This window comes from Gallus gallus, chromosome 9 (genome assembly GCF_016699485.2).
Source record: "Gallus gallus isolate bGalGal1 chromosome 9, bGalGal1.mat.broiler.GRCg7b, whole genome shotgun sequence".
Taxonomy (NCBI): domain Eukaryota; kingdom Metazoa; phylum Chordata; class Aves; order Galliformes; family Phasianidae; genus Gallus; species Gallus gallus.
In genome coordinates, this window is record NC_052540.1 from 2,059,474 (window position 1) to 2,082,745 (window position 23,272).

A 23,272-nucleotide genomic window follows, 5' to 3' on the forward strand; every position below is an offset into this window, starting at 1 on the left:
TCAACCAGCTTTTCCAGAAACAACAACAACACATACAAAAAATCACCAAAAAAAGAGAATACCCTTACATCTGACATGGGATACGTTCCCTCTGCATATAGCAGCAATGGCTCTGTGCTAGCTCCAGATTTGCCTGTTTGCCCAGACATCCGAGCAGATTTTGCTGTGACATCAATCCCCATCTTGCCCCATATTATTTCACTGTCAGCACACAAGCTAGCTGGGGTGTTATGGCTTGGTCTGCAACTCCTGAATAGCCATTTCCTCTGATGAAATAATTGCCTTCGTCGTAACTGCTGATAAATATCTAAATCTGTCTCAAAACAGTCTCTTGAAGCTGGGATGAGCCTTTACCAGGGGATGTTACGTTAAGATTCAATCATCGGGGCCTTATGACCTGTTTAACTGATATTTAGAATAAACAAAAATATATCTGTGTTGACAGAGAGGTATTACATGAAGGTGTATGAACCTGCATAGAAAGAGAGTTTTAAAGTTGCCTTCATGCCTTACTATGATCACCTGCCAGCATGCACTACAGCAACTGTATGATAAAAAATACTGTCATTCACAGAAATATGGTATCTGACATCAGCTCAAGCACTGTAGTATCCACATGTACTCTAGAATAATTTTGTGCATGATGAAAGAACAGTGTGAAAGTAAACTGTCCTATCCACCTGCACGATTGCTTCTACCCATTGGTGCTTGCAAATGCATTCAGATTCTCACTGTTTGAAAGCTCCCTGTGTGCTGAATGTCAGCATTGGATCTAGCTACCCAGAGCAGACTGCTCTGAGCGAGATCCACCAGTGTCCAGGCCCAGTGTCAGCAGAAGAAAGAGGGGTCAGATTTAGTGAACGGTGACTTTCCAAAGATCTGATCTCTCTTACAGCCAGTTCAAACTATCCCATGGCTACCTTCCCACCACTTCTTACCTTCTCTAGACTTTCCTCTCATGCATCTCAATTCCCATCAGAAAACCAAGAAAGTATATCTCAAATACCATTTAATGACATATGTTTGTCATTTATATTTTAGTCACTAAACACTGGAACATACAAATTAGAATGTGAGATAGGCAATAATTTACTCCTTACATAAAGTGTGTAATTTTATCTTCATTAATAAGGACACAGTATAAGCTGGAAGATATTTTTTTCCCTTCCCAGAACTGCAGAAATGCCAATTCTTAGCCCAATTTCACTTTGCTTATCTTGCTCAGCTGACAGTGTATGATTTTTTTTTGTTGCTTTTCAAAAACGTCTGCTCTTTCATACAGCTGATTATTTGCTTCCCTAATTATTACACTCAACCTCTCTAAAAAACTCCGGGAATACAAAGGGTTTGATGCTCACCTGATGTCAACAGATTTGTTGAATTTGTATTTAAGACTGAATAGGTGATGCCTGTTCAAAATATTTAAGCTCAGACAGTAGAGAGAGCCAGCCTCTGCAAACAAGGCTTACCCAAGGCCCTGCATGACCACATTACTGTTTTGTTGTCTTTTTTTTTTTAATTAGTAACAGAAGTAAAAACGCTCATGCAACTGTAGTGAAGAGGAAGAACGCTTGTCTTGCTTTTTTCAGAAAGGTCATATATATATCTGATGAGGTAGAATTTCACTTGAACATTAATGCTGTCATCCATTTGTCAGTGTAGGTATGCAAGGCACTGAATCAGTAGCAAGCCTACCGTGGGTGATTTCCAAGAGTAACAGCTTGCTCATTAGTTTCCACCTACTTAGCGTCATTTTAGGAAATTGGCTCACGGGAGGGGAGTTGAGATGCAGAAGTATTATAATCAGGAGTCATCCACTGCCAGAACAAGCGTTGCGTGAATTCCTACCTGTCAATTTGTCAAGACCCACCCACTGAAGACCACATCAGTATTTCACCTTTATTTTTGTGTGATATGAAAGATGCCATTTCAGCTGAGATGTGTAAAATGCCTCTACACACCACACTCCAGCCCCACATCACTGGCGTGCCTGGAACAAGGCAGTCCTATGCCAGGAGTGCTTCTGTGTTGCAAGAAAGTCTTACTTAGCTCTTCTTGCATATTGCATTAAACCACAAAAATTTTGTCATTGACAATTAATCTCATGCAAACTAGTCTTGACTCCTGGGAGTTTGAATCAGGCAATAATTCTTGTGGGTTCAAAAGTTGAACCTAAGGCTATGTATAGGTCTTGGTAATTTTTAACTGTGGTGTGGTTTAATCACACAGATTTTCCCTCTTCATGTGTCTGTTGCATACCGGGTGAAACTCTTTTCAAAAGGAACACTGGTTAAGTGCTACAAGATCGCAATCATATTAATTGAAATCCTACTTATCTAGGTAGATAAATGCTCATCTGCATGACCTCAATAACGTTATGGAAAGTTTCTCAGCACCAAGAAGCTGCTCTTGTTGCTCAAGATTCCATCTCTGAAAAGGAAACAGTGACTCCTAAGCAGCTTCACTGCTTTGCGGCACAGCCAACAAAGGGGCGATTCTGGTGATGTGACAATCTGCTGATGAGCTACCAATGATCACTCTGCAGGAAATCTTGATCTCAGTACAACATGAGCTCTGATTAAACAAAAACTAATTAAGACCTTCAGGAATTTCCCCCCATTTCTCACTGTAAACACACCATTCCTCATCCTTGGACGTCACCCTTTCACATGCATTCCCCTAATTTGCCAGGTTTTCTTTTCTAAGACATAAATTACTGCTTTTATTGGAACTGCTTTAGCCTACAAACAATTAATGTTGTTAAATATCATATACTGAAATGATATTTATCACACACGTCAATGATTTGAACACAGAATTTGCTTACAGCCTCCACGACTGATAATAGCACTCTTGTACTGAAGACCACGATGACTGTTGCAGCAGTGTTTCAGATGATGTATGCGTTTCTATCATCCCTGCTGATCTATATACATAAAGGCAGGTCAATCAGGAATTACCTGGCTGCCATTTATTTCAGTTTCCATTACTGTCAAAGATTCATTAGCTCTGCAGAGACTCTGTCTTCTAATTATTCAGATACTATGTATGTTAAGCAGTTCTACCTTTCCCTTTATATCTCATTAAGGCTCTTCCCGGCAAAATGCAATCCCCTCCTTCACTGAGAAATAGTGAGACTTCATTTACCACTTTCCTTCCTTAGTGTATCTTCACTGACAAAACAGCTATGAATGATCCAAACCCCATTTCATTTTTCAGTTGATAGTGTTTTCAGGCTAATTCTTTAAACTGATCTGTGAACTAGCTCTTAACTTACTCCCTGTAGTTGATTTGCTTCTGATACAGGAAAGCATAGGCTGCATACTCTCAGCTGGTATCATGTTCTTTTCATGGACAAAAAGCTCCACATAAGCCAGCAGTGTGCTCTTGCAGCCCAGAAGACCAACTGCACCCTGGACTGTATTTGACATACATTCTGTGGCTTAATGCAAACAAATGCTTTTTAGATGGAAGCCATTGCAGAAATAAAATATATAAGTTCCACCCTTCCTTGGTATCTAAGCTATTGTTAGAAAATTTAATTCTGGCCATCATACATGTTGTTGCAGAGGGAAATGCCCTTTGACCAATGCATTTTACATTCAGTGGTTAAAATTAAGAGCCTGTAGTTAACTCAAGTTGAAAAGCATTCACCTACAGTTTGATTTGGTTCTGCTGAAAGAAATATGTTCTCAGGGGCACTTAGTTTTGTTCTTAAAACCATTTAACAACACATGTCATTTCTTAATACTTTTTCCAAAAATAAGCGTTCACAGCACTAAGTGCAATATTCATTATACATGCATGTATAACCCATGGGTTCTTACAACCATATATGTAATCATACAAATCTGTTGTTTTGCTCATTAAATGAGACATCAGCAGCCCTCTTCGTAAGTTTGTATTGAAGGGATGCGCATACTGGTATTACCTGTAGAGTTACTCAAGCACTGTGAGTTGCCATAGATGTTCCTACAGGATCTAAGCTGACATTGTAGGATTGTTATTTTAGCTCCAGCTCTATAGAGGCTTGGTTTAATTTATACTACAAGCAGTTCATTAGCTAAACACTGACATTCTTCTTCAGCCTGTTTTACAAGAAGGTGATTCTCACCCAATGCTGAGATGGAGTTTTTGACTGTTCTTTATAGTTTCAGTTGCTATTTAGAAAGCTGGAGCAGTAGTGCACAGAAAACCCCACCATACAGGATCACATTAATATCTAGATTAAAACCCAAGGTTGCACACACTCACCGTATGCCAAATGTTAATACATCACTAGGATATCTACACCATATCTGCTTGCCTAACAGGTGAGCATGCTCTAAGATCACGCTAATGATCACCACACCATCTGGATTAGATGATGAACAACTAATAAACATGTTTCTAAGACAGCTGCATGTAATAATCATTCCTTAGTTTTAGATTTGGAAAAATCCAGAGTCATTTTTCTGCTAAATTTGGTACGGTCAAGACATGGCCTCATTTAATAGCCATGTTACAGCTGTCTACTGCTGAACCAGCACTTCTGTGGATGACAAGGTACACATTCATATTCTGACTTCTCCAAGGGAATGTCCACTCAGCAGGGTCTCTGCTTCTATGGGAATGTCTGGCACTGGTAGAGAAAAAGGGGCACCCTCAGAGCACAGTAGCCAGGCATTGTTCTAATGTCCATTTTGCAGGTATCATAGAGGTGTCAATGCTGAGACTAGCAAAGATTAACCCAGGTATAGGAGTGATGGTCATTAAAAAAAAGAGAAAAAAGAACTAAAACACAAAGTTGAGGCAGAAAACTAACATTTAGAGATAAGAGGCTCCTTAATGAAATAGATGTGAGATCTAAAACTACTACAAATATGATGTTTTATTTCTTAAATCACACATATATTGTCCACATATTTTGTCCACATATACTGTGGATCAATTCTTTGGTCTAACTGTCAACTCATGTAAATCTGATCTTTACATATTCTTCAAAGAGAAAACCAGCAAAGTTAGGTTTGGATCCAAAGTCGAAGCTGGATAGACTGCAAAAACTAGCCAAGAAGAAGGCACACAGATTTCTGAGCAGAATTAAAGTTGTGGTCAATGAGACAGAGAAACATTTGAACACTGAATCTGACATGGATTTGGGATGTTCTGCATCTGTGCAAGACTGCTTCCTGAAGATCATTATGTGCTGTGTTCAGATATTCCAGTTCTAACTAAACAAGTTGTTTTAAAAGCAAACCTACTTCTGTACAGGTGGAACAGAGTTAGGTAATAATTCAGAGATATGCACAAGAGCTGCAATCTCACACCATGTTTACATTTCTCTGGTAAATGATCTTCCATTTAAGTATTGCTGCAACAGAACCTTGTTATCTTTTCCAAATAGGCCAGCAAAAGCTTTTATTGCAATAACGAGGCTTCAAGGAACGAACAACAAGGTGCTCTTTCGTCTCATGCAATACGGCACTCCACAGTCTGGAGTGGCAGTGACACACCATGGGTCTCTGCCAGCACCATCCCTACTCACCCACAGGCCTGCCCAAAACACACTACCTGGGAAAAGAGCATGCTGTCACAACCTTGCCATTGTCTCTGCATGGAGCAGAAATGCCAGAGCGGTGCTCTGACAGTTCTTAGGAGAGCAGCAGAGCTCCCGACAGCCCTGCCTGCGCCTGGCGAGGCAGCGATCACTGCTCAGGCAGACACGGGCCTTTCCAAGTGGCCAGGAATTGTTTAGCTGGTATTAGTGGTCTGGAGCTTTGCTCTGCAGAGAACAATAGGCGTACTATTTTAGAGGCATTAAAGGTATTAGTGGCAGATCTGCATCCGTGCCTTGTTTATCGCTGTACCGGTGGTATTAGATGAGAATTGAAAATAACTGCAACAGGCTGCTTGTTTTGAAATGCTCTGTGCCATCAGTGAAAGCGTGATGATTATTGTGGTTGTCATAAAACACAGCAGTACTAATCTGCATCTTCTGGTTTTGCAGTTGAGGAAAACAATAATATACTTCTGCAAACTGTACTACTGAACCTCACAAAAACTGATCAAATACGGATCATCTGAGACAGTTCTGAGTTTTCATTCAATAAGAAGTTACATTTCGATGTTTTCCATGAAAATTTCATGTTTTCACACCAAGTCAAGAGTACAGATATGCAGAATATTTTAATGAAAATATTATTTAAATTAGCAGAAGAAAAAAAAAAAGAAACAAAAACAGCTGCTGAAGCCAATGCAGTTGTGTGTCTGTATCAACCTCAATATGTTTTTCCATTTCTGTTGGCAGAACCAAAAATAAACATAATAAGCCCTTAAAGGGATTCTTATGGGAGATAAAAATCTTGATTGGCCAAGATAGACCAGCGTGTCAGTGCCAACACAGCTCCAGAAGATCAGATGTGTGTGCAACTTCGTGTCTGCTCTGAGCAGGCAGAGAGCAGTGATGCTGTCACAGCAGGACCTGGCAAAATCCTACCCCTGTGAACCTGTTGCAGGCCTGACAGAAACACAGGCACTGCACACTTTAAACATTGTGCAGGTGCCTGTGTGTGAAGGACATGGATGCTACAGTTCAATTAACCCGGGACGGTGAACTTGAGGCAAAGCAGGATGGCCTCTAGTTCTGTTTGTACAGCTTCCCTTCCAGGCACAGCTTCAAGTATTTCACCTCTAGAAAGGGCAAGAATGAAAAGTTAGGACTGGGCGTTTGGCTAACAGCTAATGATGGTGTCACATCAGAGTTCGACCTTTTGCTGGTCCACAGCTCCTCTGAAGAAGCCATGCCAGGAGGCTGCTCCAACAAGCAGCTGAAGATCCTGCAGTGCTTTAGAGCGTTAACAAGGAAACCTCCCAGCTGAGCCCAACGAAGGCAGCCAGGGGTGCAGCCCCTCCTACAGCTGCAGCTGCAGGTTTGCACTCTTCCCATCTCCTCCTGCTTCTGCCACCAGCAGCAGCACCTGATGCAGCCCAGAGGAGAACCGGTGTCACCACAGTGAGCCTTTCCATTTATCACAAAGCTGAGGGCAGGCTATCAGCTGTTCGGCCTAAGCTATTTCTTCCTTCCAGTCAGGAGAAGGTGGTACCTCTCAAGTTCCTGGCCATGGATGTAGGAATCTTAGGGGATCAAATCATACTAAAGAAGATGGCAAAGACCTCAAAACTGCATTTCAAGCTATTTGGGGGCATTTTAACAAATTATAAGAATGTCAGAGTGCAGTGTGGTGCACAGGGCAAGTAAAACACTGCAACACATAGACTGTGTCTCGATCAGCTTCAGTTACAGGCTCTCTACTCCATAAAAACTTCACAGAAAAAGAAAGAGAAGAAGAAGGAGGAGAAGACGAAGGAGAAGAAGGAGAAGAAGAAGCTGCAATTAAAACAGACTCAATCTGACTTCCATTCTGGAAAAAGTCTTACAGACTTAGCTGGCACATTTAAGTCAATGAACGCAAAATGAAACCTGTCCATATATACTGACCTGTGTCAGTCTCAAACTGAAACCAAGTGAGCCAGTACGAGGCTGTTACTAAAAGATCGTCCTCAGAATGGGTCCAGCAACCAACGTAACATAGATGACAGTTACCACTCTGTTTAGTCAGCCCTGTTTTTTAAAGCTCTGGTGCCTTACTGTAGAGGTCTCATCTATATGTAAATAAATAAATAAAAACAACAAAGTCTCTTTCAAGTACTAAAGTACTAAGAAGCATACACTCTCGCACCTTAAAGTTATTTACATACACTTTAGCAGCGTGTTTTATGCTGAAGTTTTTCAAAGCCGTGGGTTTGTCGTGTGATAAAACAGCACTACCAGTACAACAAGTCAATAGCTACAGCCCAGAAATGGAGAAAAACTTTCCCATTGTACTTTTCTGTCCCTCATTTCCACCTCTCAAAGCATGCAGCACTTGAAGTATCGAAGTAATTGAGGGAAAGCAAGGTGGATATTTTCAATGCAACTGTTATTTTCAATGCTATTTTCAATGCAATTTTCAAGATCAGCTCCTCGCAGTCCCCCTACTGAAGGCTGACAAAAATATGGCCTACATTTGGCTTAGAAGAGTCTGTTTTTTTTTATGAACCAGGTACAATTAGCAAGTGCTGACTGTAGCTTTTCTCACTAAAGGGCAATTGGTTTTTACAGAGGAACTCTGGGCTGAGCTTTCCTGCTGACTTTGCAGTAGTGGCTGCAATCCTGCAGCATACTTTACCAAGAATTAGTTTAGCATGAAAATTTGTGACAACGTAATGGTAAGTGGGGAACTCAGCTGATTGTAATTATTCTATTCCTTAAGTATTTTCCTTCTAAGTCAGCATAATGTCTGTTGCACTTAAAATTCTAATATTGTAGATGGCAGAATAATCCAATATTTGCTAATCCAATTAAACTTTCAGTTCCTTTGATCCACACTTCTCCAAGTCAACTGGACATGTCATTCCTGGTGCATGCTTCCAGTGGGAGCTGCCACGCGCTCGTGGCACTGCTGAGCCATAATGGTGAGCGGGGCGGCAGCCACCGCCGTGCCCACAGCTCAGCCAACCACCTTGGACTAACAGCAGGCAGAGGCAGGTCCCTGAGCTGCAGAATTTATTGCATTCACAGGAAAGGAAACTGTCTCACGGAGTTGCAGTGAAGCTCAGATTTTTGATCGGGATGTTTTAATGTGAAGCAGATATTTATAGTTATGTGCAACATCCTGTAATGCATTTTCTACCTTAAATGTTTGCAACAATAGTAGCATTCAATTGCTTGATCTGGCATGCTTGAAATACAACAAACGCTTCAGGAAAACATAATAACAGTGAATGACAATTTCATTTTGCCTCACAACATGAATCTGTTACTACTAACAACTCCCTGCTTACTGCTGTTACACCATAAGCTTTATAGGTTTCATCATGCAACAATCTCCCAACATAAAACCAGGATGTAAAAAGGGTTTCCTTTTTATTCTAGCAGAAAGTAACCGCTTTCTACAAAACAAATGTTAACATAGCAGGCAAATGGCAAACCTGGTGAGTACATTCACTTCATGGGCACCGGTTCTCAGGAAAACTGCTTTCTACATTCCCATACAAAGACTTCGTATCTAAGTTTCTCTCCTGCCAAAACAAAACTAAGCCAAACAAACTCCCACACTTAGGAAAAGTTTGAAATTGCTTACCTTGAAGAAGCTCCGAAGAAAATACATAATGCTTAGCATTTTGGAAGGTTTAAAATGAGGAATTGTTCAATCTTTAGGACATTGAAGGCCTGGGTGAATTCCTACACTCCTGCTATGTCTTTAGTTACATGCTTTCTTGTTGCTATTTTGGACGGTCTTAGTACAAGAGAAGCATATGAGCCATGCCAGGAGCTTATGCTAAGGAGTTGCATAACAATTAGGGCTTATCTGTGCCGCGCTGTACAGTACAGCAATGCAAACAGGTTTGTTCACAGTTTACTAGCCCCAGAACACTTCTACTAGGCATGCCCAGAATGATGCCATTGTGTTTGCTAAAGAAACTAAAGCTATTTGTGAGTGCTTCTAAAAGAACTGGAACTACAAAAGACAGCACATGTTCCCGTACATCCCCCCCAGCTTTTGATTTGCCAACTGCAAGTTCAGTCAGCGAGCATTATGCGTGCTGCAGCATTTAAAAGCAAAAGCTCCCACAGCATGAGCTTTCTGGGTACTGTCTTTAAGGTGAGGGCAAGCTGCAGAAAACTCTTTGAAAAAGCAGGAGAGTAAAGAAAATGCCCGTTTCTTCTTTCTCACTTAACGTTAAAGTCCCTTAAAGATTAACATTTAGCAACACAAAGATGCAGTTTATGCCACATAGCAAAAACCTGTCAACATCTGCCAGGACAGAGGCTTACAAGTAGACTGCTCACAGCAGACTTAGAATTAAAGACAGCAACCCTGGAATGCAGCAGGTTCTCAGAGCTGGATCAGTGCACACCTCACCAGCAGTCAGGCACAGCCTGCCACTGCAGTACTGCAACCATCCCTGCAGCTTCCAGCAGCCCTTCTTGCCAGCCCGTTTCAAATGGAAATACTATTGTTTGGGTAGTATGTACAAATCAGAAACCTATGCATAAATCAAACACTCCAGAGGAGGAAGTTGTATTTTAACACGCACAGACTTTTCTGCCCTTGTGGGAGCAGCATCAGTTAGGTACACACAGTCACAAGGAAGGGCACACCAAACTTGTTTTAATCCAGGCCAATAATTCTTAAATTACAACATAAGGCTCCAAATGCAGTGTAGTCTGTGGTTTGATTTGCCCATTAGCAGTACTGCTTTGGTGAAATTCAGTCCTGCTATTTTCACAGGACTTCATGGATAAAAACACGCACTCCTTAAATCTTGGTTTTAAAAGATGTGTATATACATCAATATTACAGACTATGCATATATGTGTAATATTTTTATGAATGTTCTATGAGGGGAATGGCTTGAGCGCTTGCAATGCTTTTATTTGTTAACTCTGAAGTTCAGGTTATTTTTAAGGATGACTGACTGCTGTTACAGCCTTCCCTGTACACTGCACATCCCAAGCAGGCCTGCTGTCCTACTCCCTGCTGCAGCAAGCATGGGGCCAGGGGGGCCCTACCAGACCCTGGCTGGGGCAGAGGGAATTGCCACTGGGGTGGTCCAGCCCTGAGCTTCTTTGGCATTTATTTTTTTACAGAGGAAAATAAAGCCTTATTCACATCTGAGAGAAGGCTTTTTAGTAAGAACCAACCTATGCAAGTCAAAGGCCAGATTTTTATCTGCTATCTTTCTGTTTCTGCAGAACTGCCTGTGTTGCAAGCAGCACACTGGGAGTGTATCATTCCCACCACCCAGGGGGAGACCCAAGAGCTCGACTCCTCTTTCAGTTTCTGAAATTATGGTTAAAACTGGAGACAAATGCTGCCCAGCTCTCATGCTGTCCTTCCACACTTCACGTGTCTGTGGGCTGGGAATAGGACGTTTGACCTTTTCACCAGATTCCTGTAAATCGGCTCAGAGCTGTTTCTCAGAGACTGTTACATTTCTTGGACTGGTTTATTTCAACCTGCTTCACCAAGCAGGACATGCAAACTGTATGTATTCCCCTAATCCTGCAATGCTTTAAAGATAACAGTACAATTACAGAAAGTCCCAAGCATAGAGACACTGCCTTCAGCAGAGCTGGCAGCGTGGCGTGGCTGAGCCACAGCCCCCAGACTGAAGTTAGGTACCAAAACCCTGCAGAGCATTGAGACCAGGACTCTCTAAAGGCAGACAAACAGCACTGAAACACCACTGATGTAGGAGTAGAAAGCTTTCCTTCCTGTGATTCCAACTGTCTTGACTGGTTCATGTACCATTCTGCAGGGTTAGCTCAATATAAGTGGGTATTACACAGATTCCGTTGTGTTGGCTTCCAAAACAACAAAACATTAGAAAATTAGCTGATATCATTCCAGCTTTATGGCTGCAGAGCTCAAACATAAGAAGCCCTGTGTGCACTGGACAACACGAGGTGGGGATGGGGACTGGGCCTGCCCTCCTGCCTTTCCTGAGAGCATCACATGGTTTTGTAAGGCTCCTCCAAGGAGCAACGCCTGACTTTCAAGGAAAGGGATGGTGGTTCATTGTGGTGATTACGCAATGACTTTTTTTGTCCTATGTTGTTACAAAGCCTAGAGATTTCATTATTTTCATTCCGGTAAAGAGAAAAATGTCCACTATTAAATATGGCATTTAATATGGTTCGGTGAAATCGTGTTCTGAAATGCTGCAATTGGAAACAACAAGCTCCATCAATGCAGACTTTAAGCTGTCACCCTGGGGTGGGCAGTAAGGGACATGCTGCACGCAGCCATCACTAACTTCCTGAGCAAGATGGCCCATGTGACCAAACAGGTCTTCTGATTTCTGAATGATCGTGTCAGACACTTTCATCTACTGTGTAATTGCTTATCTGCCCTTAGGCGGTTCATTTGGTTGCCATTATTCTAAAAAGATACCTCTTGATTCATCCTAACATGTTGGTTCAAGTACTCTTTGAATCCTCTCAAATTTCCCTCCTGTGATGTGAGTTTTCTGTCTTTATAGAAGGCAAAAGACTCTGGGTTTATAATGAGAAATCACACCTTTAGGAGCTGAGATGGTTGTTTCTGTGCTTTACTGCTGCCTCAGCTGAACTAAGCCAGAAATCTCCATGCATTAACTCTGGCCACCATTGCCTAACAAAATTCTATTGCTTACTCACTTTAGCACACAGCAGCAAAGTTAGAATTTGTCAAGTCTGCTTTACACAATAGGGCAGTTGAAGAAGTTGCTTTAATTACAAGACTGTAAAGAAACATAATAAAATGTGAGCATTAAAAGCCATGGATCTAACTACGAAGGGAAGTTACAAATGTGTAAAGGAACCCATATTGGTCTCTCTCACTCATACACTGGGAGTTGCTGGTGCTGCCATGGGCAGCAGGAAGGTCACTGCTGTCACCACATGCTCAGTCCCATACCCACAGGCTGACCAAGATATTTTTGCTCCAGTTTGACACCTCGATTCAATGTGCCCAGACTGTGAGATACAGCAACCTTGCAAAGTCAATTCAGAGCTGGTTAAATCTCCAAGATACTCTTCAAAACTGGAGCCAGAAGTAATATGGAGTTAGATGCCTGCTAACTTAGTTCAGCAGGGAGCTATTGCTGTGGTCTAAAACATACCTCACTCATATTCACTTAAAAATCCCACGGAGCAAAGAACTAAAAATAACTGGGAGGTAGTTACCTTTGACTGTAACAAAGCCTTGTGAGATTCATTCCAAGCAGAATTCCTGGAAAAAAAATTACTGGTTCCTGAGAAAGTCTTGAGCAGAGAAAGTACTGAAGTTCCAGAATACAGCTCCATGCTCAGATATGCTCAGTACAACAGAAATAAATGGAAATTGCAGTGCAAAAGTAACTTTCTATGAATTTTTCCTTTGCTTTGAGGGAAGTCCTACTGGTATTAAGTTAGCTAGATTTGAGACTGATTTCTCCTGCTACCATTCCCCATTATCTCCTGGGCAGATGGACGGCAAAGTGGTGGCATCACAGGCAGATGAGGAAAATGGCAGGTTGTAATGAAGTAGAGTTATCCTATTTTCTTCTCAAACTTATTCAGAAACTCGTGAAAATTGTCTCAAAGTTATAACCATTATCAAGACAATTATCATTATTCAAGTTTGTTGTTAATAGCTCCTCTGCGTAGTTGGTAACATTACAGTGGTTTAAATGAGAATACAGCACATCACTCTCAATGTACGTAAAATCCACTTTCTTCTCTTTGCATCAGCAAGTCCCAAATGCACAGAAGCTGATGGCACCCACAGTAGGATGTGATACAGTGATAGCAAACAAAGAGCTAATGCTACAGTGCCAAGACACGAGGTAGATGGACAGAAAGAGATATGAACCAGCTCTACATATTACCCATCTGATGAGAGACACAAAATTAAAACGGCCAATATCGAGGCTATTAAAAGACTGTTATTAGGTCAGAGTCTTTCTCTAGTATGGAATCCCACTTTAAGGGCCTGACTACTGGAACCAAGAAAAACAGGCCTTTGGGGAGATCTGATAAGATGGAGGATAGGACAACACTTTTTAATTGAGTGATGGATTCCAGTTAGGACAATGATACTACTTCAAAGGCTCATGACATTCAGATTTCTAATCCTGTACGTTTATTGTGAGTGATAGAGGCAGGCTGCTTTATGGAGAGGTGTGTCTGGAGAAAAGGCTCTCAGGAAACCATTCCAGGAATAAATAGTGCACACACAACAGAGAAGTTTCCCCACATTACTGTCTTTTTCTCTGATCCCACAGCTAATCACTGGGGAGTGAGAAAGTCTAGAGCTTTTTTCCCAAGCAGGTAATATCACGAGGTTAGTTATCTGAGACAGAATTTGTTCTTCATTCAAGAATAACATCAAAACTGATTAAAAAACAAAGTACTTGTACTCTTTGTACAATTACTCCTTTGATTAACATCCAAATGTTGTTCTTGATAACCAACATGTTTTCAGCCAAGGCGTTGTTAGCACAGTATGTTTTCACTTGTAGCAGAAACAATTAGATTGTATATACATAGACAATGGCAATATGATGCACAATTGCTTGTACAGTTCCAAATTATGCCGTCATTGTCATATATTGCTGCACTTCATAGTGACAAATATTAAATGCAGGTCAGCTCCTCAGATCTATAAGCACACAGGTCGAAGTACTGTATATACAGGCATAAGAAACAATTTTTCTCTGCATTTAAAATAAAAAATTGTGACTAATTTGCTTTCCTTCTTACTGCCTTGTTGGTCTGGCAGCATTCCTTCTCCCAGGAAATCACGGCATACATATTCTATACTATCTCAAACATCTATACTCTACATCTGTCCTCCTGTATGTGTTTTTCCTGCAGTGTTGTATCATCTATGTGATTTACTGGTTCTCTGTTTTTCACTTCTCCATGATAGAGTCGGCTCTTTTGAGTAGGAATTCCTTTCATAATTATCTTTGAATACTCAGAGAAACCTCTTTCTGATCAGCAGTAAAAGGAAGAAGGATGTAGAAAAGGAAAAATATTGAAGGGAAGTGCAGTTCAGGAGAGAATGGGAAATGTTTCAAACTGGGATGAAGTCGCTGAATCCCAATCTCTGTGTGTATGTCTGACATTAGTAATCAGACCGAAAGACAGTTTGATTGTCTGTGATTTCACAGTCGATCAGAGCAGGACATGAACCATTTTTCTGAGTCATTCAAGGTTAGCTACAAGTTTAACAGGTTGTCAGATGCTCTCTTTGGTTCTCCACAAAGTGTGTTCTTTCCTACATAGTATAATGCACTCTAAAAAGACTTTGGCAAAACACTCATATGCTTGCTGAAAATCCCAAATCAGAAGATCACGGTTGGCTCAGGCTGTCAGCTGTTGGTATAGCAAACCATGCTGGAAACTGCACTCCCCTGACAGGACATGGCATTCCTTCTGTCCTTCCAGTCCTTGCAGTTTAATCACTGGGTTTCAAATCACATGCACTAAAGCTCAGGTGAGTCACCAACAAGAAAAACAAGATTAAGCCTGTCATATCCCATCTGCCCCATGCACATAAAACTAGTTGCACAGCTCCAAGACAGTGAAACCCACAGTCACGGAAAGAAGCCAACCTCCCATTTGCCATACTCTCCATTTCCCATCACTTCTTCAGAGCAATATTTATGTTCACAATATTTTATTGCTTTCTTTCCCTGTGTGCTGTTTTTGGGGGGAAAATCTCACCCCAGCAAGCTCTTCTACAAGCAGAAGGTTACTTGAGTTTACTCTTCATGAGACAGTATAGATACATTAGGAAAGCAGAATGCTGCTTCATGCGTTGCCAACACTATCTCAATTCTTAAAGTTTGTTTTACTGGTAATTCTTTAAAATTCTTCTAACCAACCATCGTGCTGAACTACTGCACAGCAGAAAAGAAACGCTTTCATGTAATTTGCCTAACTCATCCAGGAGTAACAGAATTCTAGATTCATCCATTTCAAACTCGGAAATCTGATTCTGGTTTGAAAACTGATGAAGGTCATACATCCATCTCCAAAATAGCTGCGTTATCTAACTGTCATTAAATTAATTACCTTCCAATCATCTAATGCTAGGATATCTTCCTCAGCTAAGCAAATCCATTTTAGCTCTGGAGAGCTTTTCCTTGTTCTAAATCTACTAACGGGTTTGAAAACTTCAAGCAACTGTATCTCCACCTAGGTAGTATCCCCAAGTAACTCAATACACCTGTTCTTAATGAAGGCAATGTAAGAGCAGCAGGAAGGCTGTCTGTATTACACCTCTATACCACAACACAGCTTTCTCTAAGGCCTTTTGTTTTCCTCCCATTAGTTCAAGCCACACAGAAGACTGATTTACCTTCATTTTAACTCTCTGCAAGCCTTCTCTCAAGCAAGAGGACTTATGCTTCTACTTCCAGGGATCCTATGTTCTGTAATTAATATCCACTTGAACAACCCTTTGGAAAATGAGGACTGAAAAACAATCTGATTTCCTCCACAACCTCTTCTGTATCACATGAGCCTATTTGCAACATCTCATACTTCGCAGCAGCTATTGCTGAAACCCATATCTCCCATTTCCTGCAAATGAGTGAAGGGGATAGCTAGATAACTTATATGGTTTCATATAGATTTCTCAGATAATAAGCATTACCCCAGTATAATTTTCTTGCATAGGGAGCCCTGCATATTAAAGAATAGTTTCCATATAACCCCTAACTTTGGTAAAACATAAATACCCATTGGTGGGTGGGTTCAAATTAATGCCTAGTGTCTTCTTGGAAGGAGATGAATTTCTAGAGACATTCAAATCTCAAAAAAATTTCAAACATGAATACTAAGAGCAGGCTCTTAAATCTATACCAAGAGACCTATCATTTCAGCTGCCATTTCACAGTTTGTTTATAGTATCTTATTTCTGAATTGGGGCCAGGATTCATAGAGTGTTTAGAATTAAGATACGACGTGCGGCTTTTACCAGGAAAACTACGTCCTTCGGATATCAGAGGTATCATTTGATCTCAAGGGATTCTCAATACTGTTTGCAAGACGAGAACTTGCTTGTAAGTCAGGCACCTTCCTGATCAAGTGAAGGAGGTGAGCTGCAGCTGTTCAGTGTTGCAAGCACTGTGGTCCACATCTTTCCAAATACTCGCTATGTCTTTCCAATAAGAAAGAATCATTGGCTCCCGTGATATAAGCAAGTAGAAAAGACTTAATTATATGAAAAATATTGCACTTTCAATCCTTCTCATAAGCAGTCAACTCATTTTCAGTTGTAAGCATTCTACAACAGGTTTAACGTACTGTTAGGCTTGTTTTACTGCTTAATTTTCTAGGGAGCAAGCAGAGAGATTTAATATTCAGGATGTTTGATGAATGGCATTTTCTCAGAGAAGAACTCTATGAAACCAGTTTTACCATTCTGCCTATTCAAAAGCAAGCATGTACAGGGTGCTGTCTGATGTTCTTGTCAGGAGAACACAGGGAAAGGGATATATTTATGCTTTTGCAGCACTGAATTACAGAGTTTTGCAGGGTATTTCACACATAGTTAATCACATATAAAACTACATGCTGTTTAAATTACACTTGAATTAAGACACTGCATACCAATCACTTTATACTGGTACCTCCTAGAAGAAGACACAAGCTGCAAACAGGCAAACGATGGTCATGGCTAGCAAGCTTTCCTCTTAACCTTATTTGGAATTGAGCAGACTGGTATATTTTTCATTTTTAACTGTGTTTGAAACTGGGCTTCTTCTCAACTCATGCCTCATCAAGACTGCCACTTAGAACCCAACACAAGCACACAGTAAGATTTACCTTACATGGTGATACAGTTTTAGTTATGGAAGAAACGTGCAACAAAATGAGTTGTAAACTCCTCCATGAACAGACAGCAGAAGGAAGGTAACTTAACAGAGAGAAGTTTCACTGGCCAGGTACTTTCACAGTCACACTTCCACTGCCCATTTTATTGCAGCTTGGTTTGCTATGAATTTCACTTACTGCAAATTAGATATACAAAACAATATAGTAAGATGTCCTTGTAAGTCACTTTAATATCTAGGAAGTCTGGCTCATATGGAACACTTTTGGCAGCAGGTAGACAGAAGTCAGAAGGAACTGAGATGCTTCGTGACTTTGGAAAGAATGGAAATGCAATAAAAAAGAAACAGAAGACACAAGATAGGAGACACCAGAACACGCTTTTGAGTAATGAAGTAAAACAACTGAGCAGACGCAAGCTGTGCTGTAGCTATCCCAAGTCCGTACAACCTCCACACTCAAGGTCCTAACCACTGAAGAATTATGTTCTATTTTGTCCTTTCTCACTTCAGTTGATCTTTTATTGCAATATGTAGGTCAGAAGAGTTTCAGTGGGACAGCACAAAAATATTCCCACCACAAAATAATTCAACACATCACTGAGATATGAGGTGAAGAGTACTCTTCCGAAGAGTTAGAAATATGGGTTTTAGACCTCAGATGGAGGAAATAAATGAAAGGAAATAAATTCTTGAGTTGCATTCTTCAGATCAAGAATCTGATCATGCTTCTTCACCAGACTTTCATAAAACCTCTCTTATGAGGGATAAATATCCTCTGCTTCACCATCACACCTTATTCACATCATAGCTTTTTTGGCAGTATGTACATTTGTGAGCAGCTGTCAAGGATGAAGTACAGGAAGAGTAAAATTTCATCTAAAATCTCTGAGGAATACCTTGAGAGCTCAGTAAGAATTTTAATTACTGCCAAAGAGCCAGGCCAATGCGTTAGTTTCACAAAGTCAATCATGCCCCTACTTTTATGTTTTTGTTGCTCTCTCTTTTTTTAATGTTTTAATAAAAAATACTAAAATGTTTTGTTTGGTTACTTATATACTACTTTGTATATTTTACAAGGGCTGCTCTGAAAGTAATGCCTCCTGCTTGCTTTGGTCTGTGACATCAGAGGCAAATGGTGGTGGTGTGGTTGTAGTGGTTGAACCTTCCCACCCATATCCCATTATGTGTTGTTGCTGTGTGACAGATGACAGCAGAGGGACAGTCTGACAGAATGGCAGCTGACATGGAAGTGTGGATGGAGCAAACGTATGGAATTGAATTCTTTTACGCAGAAAAAATTGCACCCACTGACATCCAGTGATGCTTACTGAACGTTCTGGGAAACCAACCAGTGGATGTCAGCAGAGTGAGGCAGTGGGTGGTGCATTTCAGCAGTGTTGGCACAGACCATGGCTCACCTCTGCTGGTGCAGGTTCTGTCAAGTATGACATGCAGGCTCTTGTTCATCACTTGCAAAAATGCAGAGCTAATGGTGATGCCTTTGTTGAAAATAGTGCTTTGTAGCTGAGAATTTTCTCTATCAAAGAGTGTTATTGTGTTCTTTGTATCTGTTACAGTTTCCATGTAAATAAATAGGAGGAAGGGGCATTACTTTTGGGGCAACCTATGTATATGTGGTCCAAGACAATGCCTCTTCACTCAGTGCAGCCCAGGCAAGACAAAAGGTTGGACACCCATGTACTTGGATGTTTATTCCTACCTCAGACCTTCCTAGATACAGCATTTTATTACTATGTTCCCAACTCCTTAGGATAATTGTGCTTCCCTAAATTGCTATAATGGAACAACAAACAGAGAATGCAAGGTACTCAAAGCCCTGACAGTGTGCATGCACAAGTTAAGTAGAAACATGTGAGGGCTCTGAGAGCATTATTAACCTACAAAAAAAAAAAAGGTCTACATAAAACAAAAAACAAACAACAACAAAAAAACTGGCGAATTACTGTAATAAAATAATAAAACTAGCATCAAACAAGGCTCTAGGTAAAAGGTCTAAAATACTGAGTTACCTGTACTTTGAAAAATGATTCAGTTCTGGAAACTGTAGTTTGGCAGAATCAAACAATAATCAAATCTTCACAGCTCACAATTATGCAAAAAATTTACTCTATCATTTGAGCTCTTTAGCTATAGTTATTGTACATAAGTGGGTATAAACAAAGACAAGGCTGATTACTGTTAGCCTGTAGTGTCTTCAAGTGAATCGTTCAATTGCATTCTGTTATACTGTATATGATATTTAGTGTAGTGTCGCAGCAATAAAATTTTATCACAATTTAATATTATAATGCATAAGAAGAATGAGTTAACTTAGAATTGTATACTTGTATTGTCTGAGCTTGGCAGAATGGTTATGCTATCAAATTAGTTTTGCATTAAGAGATGTTCCTGAAATCTCTTTAAACAGTTGCAAGAGCTACAAGATGGCACCTACCATAGAGTGTTGAAATAGATGGTTTTTTTCTGCATATTTTCTTTCAGTGCTCAAAAATTCCCCTTAAAGGAAGCTGGATTTTGTTTTAAACTGGTAGAACACAGACTGTAGAATGTTACAAAGAGCCCCTCTATCTATACAGTGAATGACAGCGTGTTTCCAGCTCAAATATACGAAGTAAGTGTGTACCTGGTTATAGAGCTTTCTCCTCTCAGAAGGACTCTCTTCTATTTCTCCAGCAGTTGTTCTTACAGCACTTCTATGGCTCTTCTATGCAGAGATATTGGGATAGAAAAAGAAAAAGTCAGTTGGCGCTTCACCTTTAGGGAACAAGGAGGTGTGAGCATTACTGCTTTTCAATTCACTTGTCTGTGGGGAGAAAATGCTTTCTCATGTGAAGGTGACACATACAGAGTAGGGTTAAAGGAAGATTGCCAGTTGCAAAACCAACCTTTCAAGCATTAAGAACCACCAGAATTAAGATTTACCGGTATGATTCTGAGGCAGTTCCCTTAAGTTTTACAGTATAGTCTTTAATTATGCAACGTAAAGGGCTTTCCACAAGTTCCAACCTTCATTCAGCACAGGAATGAACATTACTCAGTGTTTAGGCTTTACTTAGCTTTATTGTCACTGTTCAATGTACAAAGAAGGGGAAGAAGTAACAATGCTAAGCACCGAAGTGTCTCCATTGTGTTGCCATGTTATGGAGAACCGCAGGCCTGCTGGCAGGGAAAGAAAGTGCAGCCCTTGTTCTCATGTCAGCAGTCACCATTGCATAAGTTGTGGCTTCATTAGGGTAATACTGAGAGTTTCCAGAATTAGAAAAGTTTCTGTTGTTTATAGCTCCGGTGACTGACAGGAACTCACGTTTGCACTAATGCAGGCACTCTCCTGCATGCCTTAGAGGTTAACTGGTCGTTCTCCTACCTTCTCATCCCCCATTCATCCCATATCCCATTTGTTCTTAGACTACAGTCATTTATAGATAATGGTGCTGTCCACTGTCTTGCACAATTCTGCTGATGGCCTGACACTAGCCACACACAAAGTTTGTGTAAGTGGCTCTATACCATTCATAAAGGGAGGAGATGGAGTGCTGAGCTCTGTCAGTAGCTGCCAACTTTCTCTGCTCTTCTCTCCTTAGACTGCAGAAAGTGTGCCAGATCTGCAAAGGATGGAGTTCAGGGATACACTGATTGCACATTCCTCTTTTTGATGCATTACTGGATGTTTAAAGCTTCGTCTTCCTGTAATTTGGGGTAACAAATAACTGACTGTACTGTGTCTAGCTCAGATTAAGGATGAAGACGGATCTTGTGGGGAAATAGGAAAAACACTGCCTTCACTTTCATTGTGGGAAGTATTCCTTAAGCATAATGCCATAGGTGGTGGCTAATGGGAGGAAATTAGAAGCAGAAGAACTAGCCCCAGATTCTTTGCTGTCTCACCTTGAGCCAGGCCAGCCCATCACGCTCCTTTTGACAGCTGCCCTCTGGTGGAAGGTGGTTCTGCACATCAGCCCCATGCAGGGAAGTGCACCGGGCAGAGGCCAGGTGAAGGCCACAGGCAACTTTCACGTTTGTGCTTCACCTCACTTGTTTACAGATGGACCACTTGTGAGTGAGCCAGCAGGGACTAAACGAGGAGGAACTAACCCTGAGTAGACACTGCCTGCCCAGGGGCAGGAGAGCTTTGCCAGACTGACTGACTTAAGGGCTGAGGACAGCCCTTAAGGCCAAATGAGCGTCACAGATTCTAATCCTGGAGCACTGACCAGGAGCTGCCCTTCCACTTATAGATGCCACACTTATACCACTTCTTTGTACAGGAAATGCAAGATATTAAATGTTCTCCTAGCTTCCTGGTAGCAGAGGACGTTATTTAATCCATGCAATACAACTTCAACTCAAGTTTGCCTGAAGAATCTATGCCAAAACTAGTGACTCATTAGAGGAAATGAGGGATAACATAAGTACTTAGGGACCTGAGTATTGGACGACATAATAATGATCAATACTGACTACATTGTCTGTGATTTTTTTCCCATATCAGGACTGAGATAACAGAATTCAAAAGTATAACAATCCAAGAAGAGCAAGAAGTAGTCAAGAGCAAGAAGTAGTCAGTACTGTAGTCTAGACATGGGGGGAGATGCAAAGTTATAATATTTAATTTTTCAACAGACTACTGTTCTCCCATTGAAGCATAGTTAGAAATACGAAGAAACCTCAGTATGATTTCAGTTCTCTACTGAGAATACCTCTAACTACAATTGACAAAAAAAGGAAGACAGTGAGAAAGAATAAATACTCCAGTAAGACATACTAAGTTAGAGGCTACATGAGAACATGCAAGAAGTTTGCCACAAAAAATGATCCAAAGGATGGAAGGCCTTCCCGGTGAGGTGAGGCTGAGAGAGCTGGGGATGCACAGCCTTGAGAAGAGAAGGTGAGACCTACGAGCAGCCTGTCAGCAGGGCCTTTTATCTACTCTTTAGCAGGATCTGCTGTGACAGGACAAGGGGAAATGGTTTCAAACCAAAAGAGGGGAGATTTAGATTGGATATAAGGAAGAAGTTTCTAATAATTAGAGTGGTGAGGCACTGGCACAGGTTGCCCTCAGATGTGGTGGATGCCCCATCCTTGATATATTCAAGCTCAGGCTGGACCAGGCACCGACTGAGTTGTAGGCATCCCTGTTCACTGCAGGGGAGTTGGACTAGGGGACCATTAAGGGTCCCTTCCAACTCAAACGATTCCGTGAAGTTACTGTGACAGATTAGGGAAAGATGGAAACTTTTATCACATAGGTAATAAAAACCACAAAAGAAAAAGCTGTTTTGTTTTGTTTTGTTTTTAATGAAAGGAAACTGATTAAATTAGCAGCTGAGAAATGGCAAAGACTGAAAGTTTTGTTTCAACAATAGAAAGTAATCATCAGTATGAAGTTAAGACAGCCCTGTAAGTAGCTATTACAAAGAACTGCTATAGAAATTGAGAGGAAGTCAGCTAAAGATTTGCTGGCTCAGTTTCATTTATAAATGCATACTGGAAGTTAACAAGACAATTTCAGTATACTCACAAGTATTTCTGAAAAGACGTGGGAAATTACCAGACCATGGAGAGGCTATACAGTATTGATTACATAAGCCTGACATTCATCTTAAGTAGAATAATGGAGTAAAGAAAGAGAAAGGAAATATCTAAACCATAAAACCACAAGCAAGGCACATTTACAGAGAAGACTATAAAGAAAATGAGAATTCACGATTGCAAAATTAACATATGAAAAGGAAAGGGATTTGTAACACATTTATATGCTACTTACTGTATGACTTCATGAAACCCACCATTATCAATTAAAGATCCGATGCACAAATATATGAGATCAAGACACTGCAAAATAAGGTTTGTGATATAG

At 40.7% G+C, this 23,272-nt stretch overlaps 1 protein-coding gene across 1 annotated transcript in view; it reads right to left on the reverse strand.

Annotated features, from left to right (window-relative positions):
* Window positions 1-23,272, reverse strand: part of ARHGEF4 (Rho guanine nucleotide exchange factor 4) — a 202,418-nt gene that overhangs the window by 149,619 nt on the left and 29,527 nt on the right. The window contains exon 3 of the mRNA XM_040706022.2: window positions 20,039-20,119. Coding sequence (XP_040561956.1) covers window positions 20,039-20,119 — 81 coding nt within the window. The remainder of the gene's footprint in view (window positions 1-20,038; window positions 20,120-23,272) is intronic.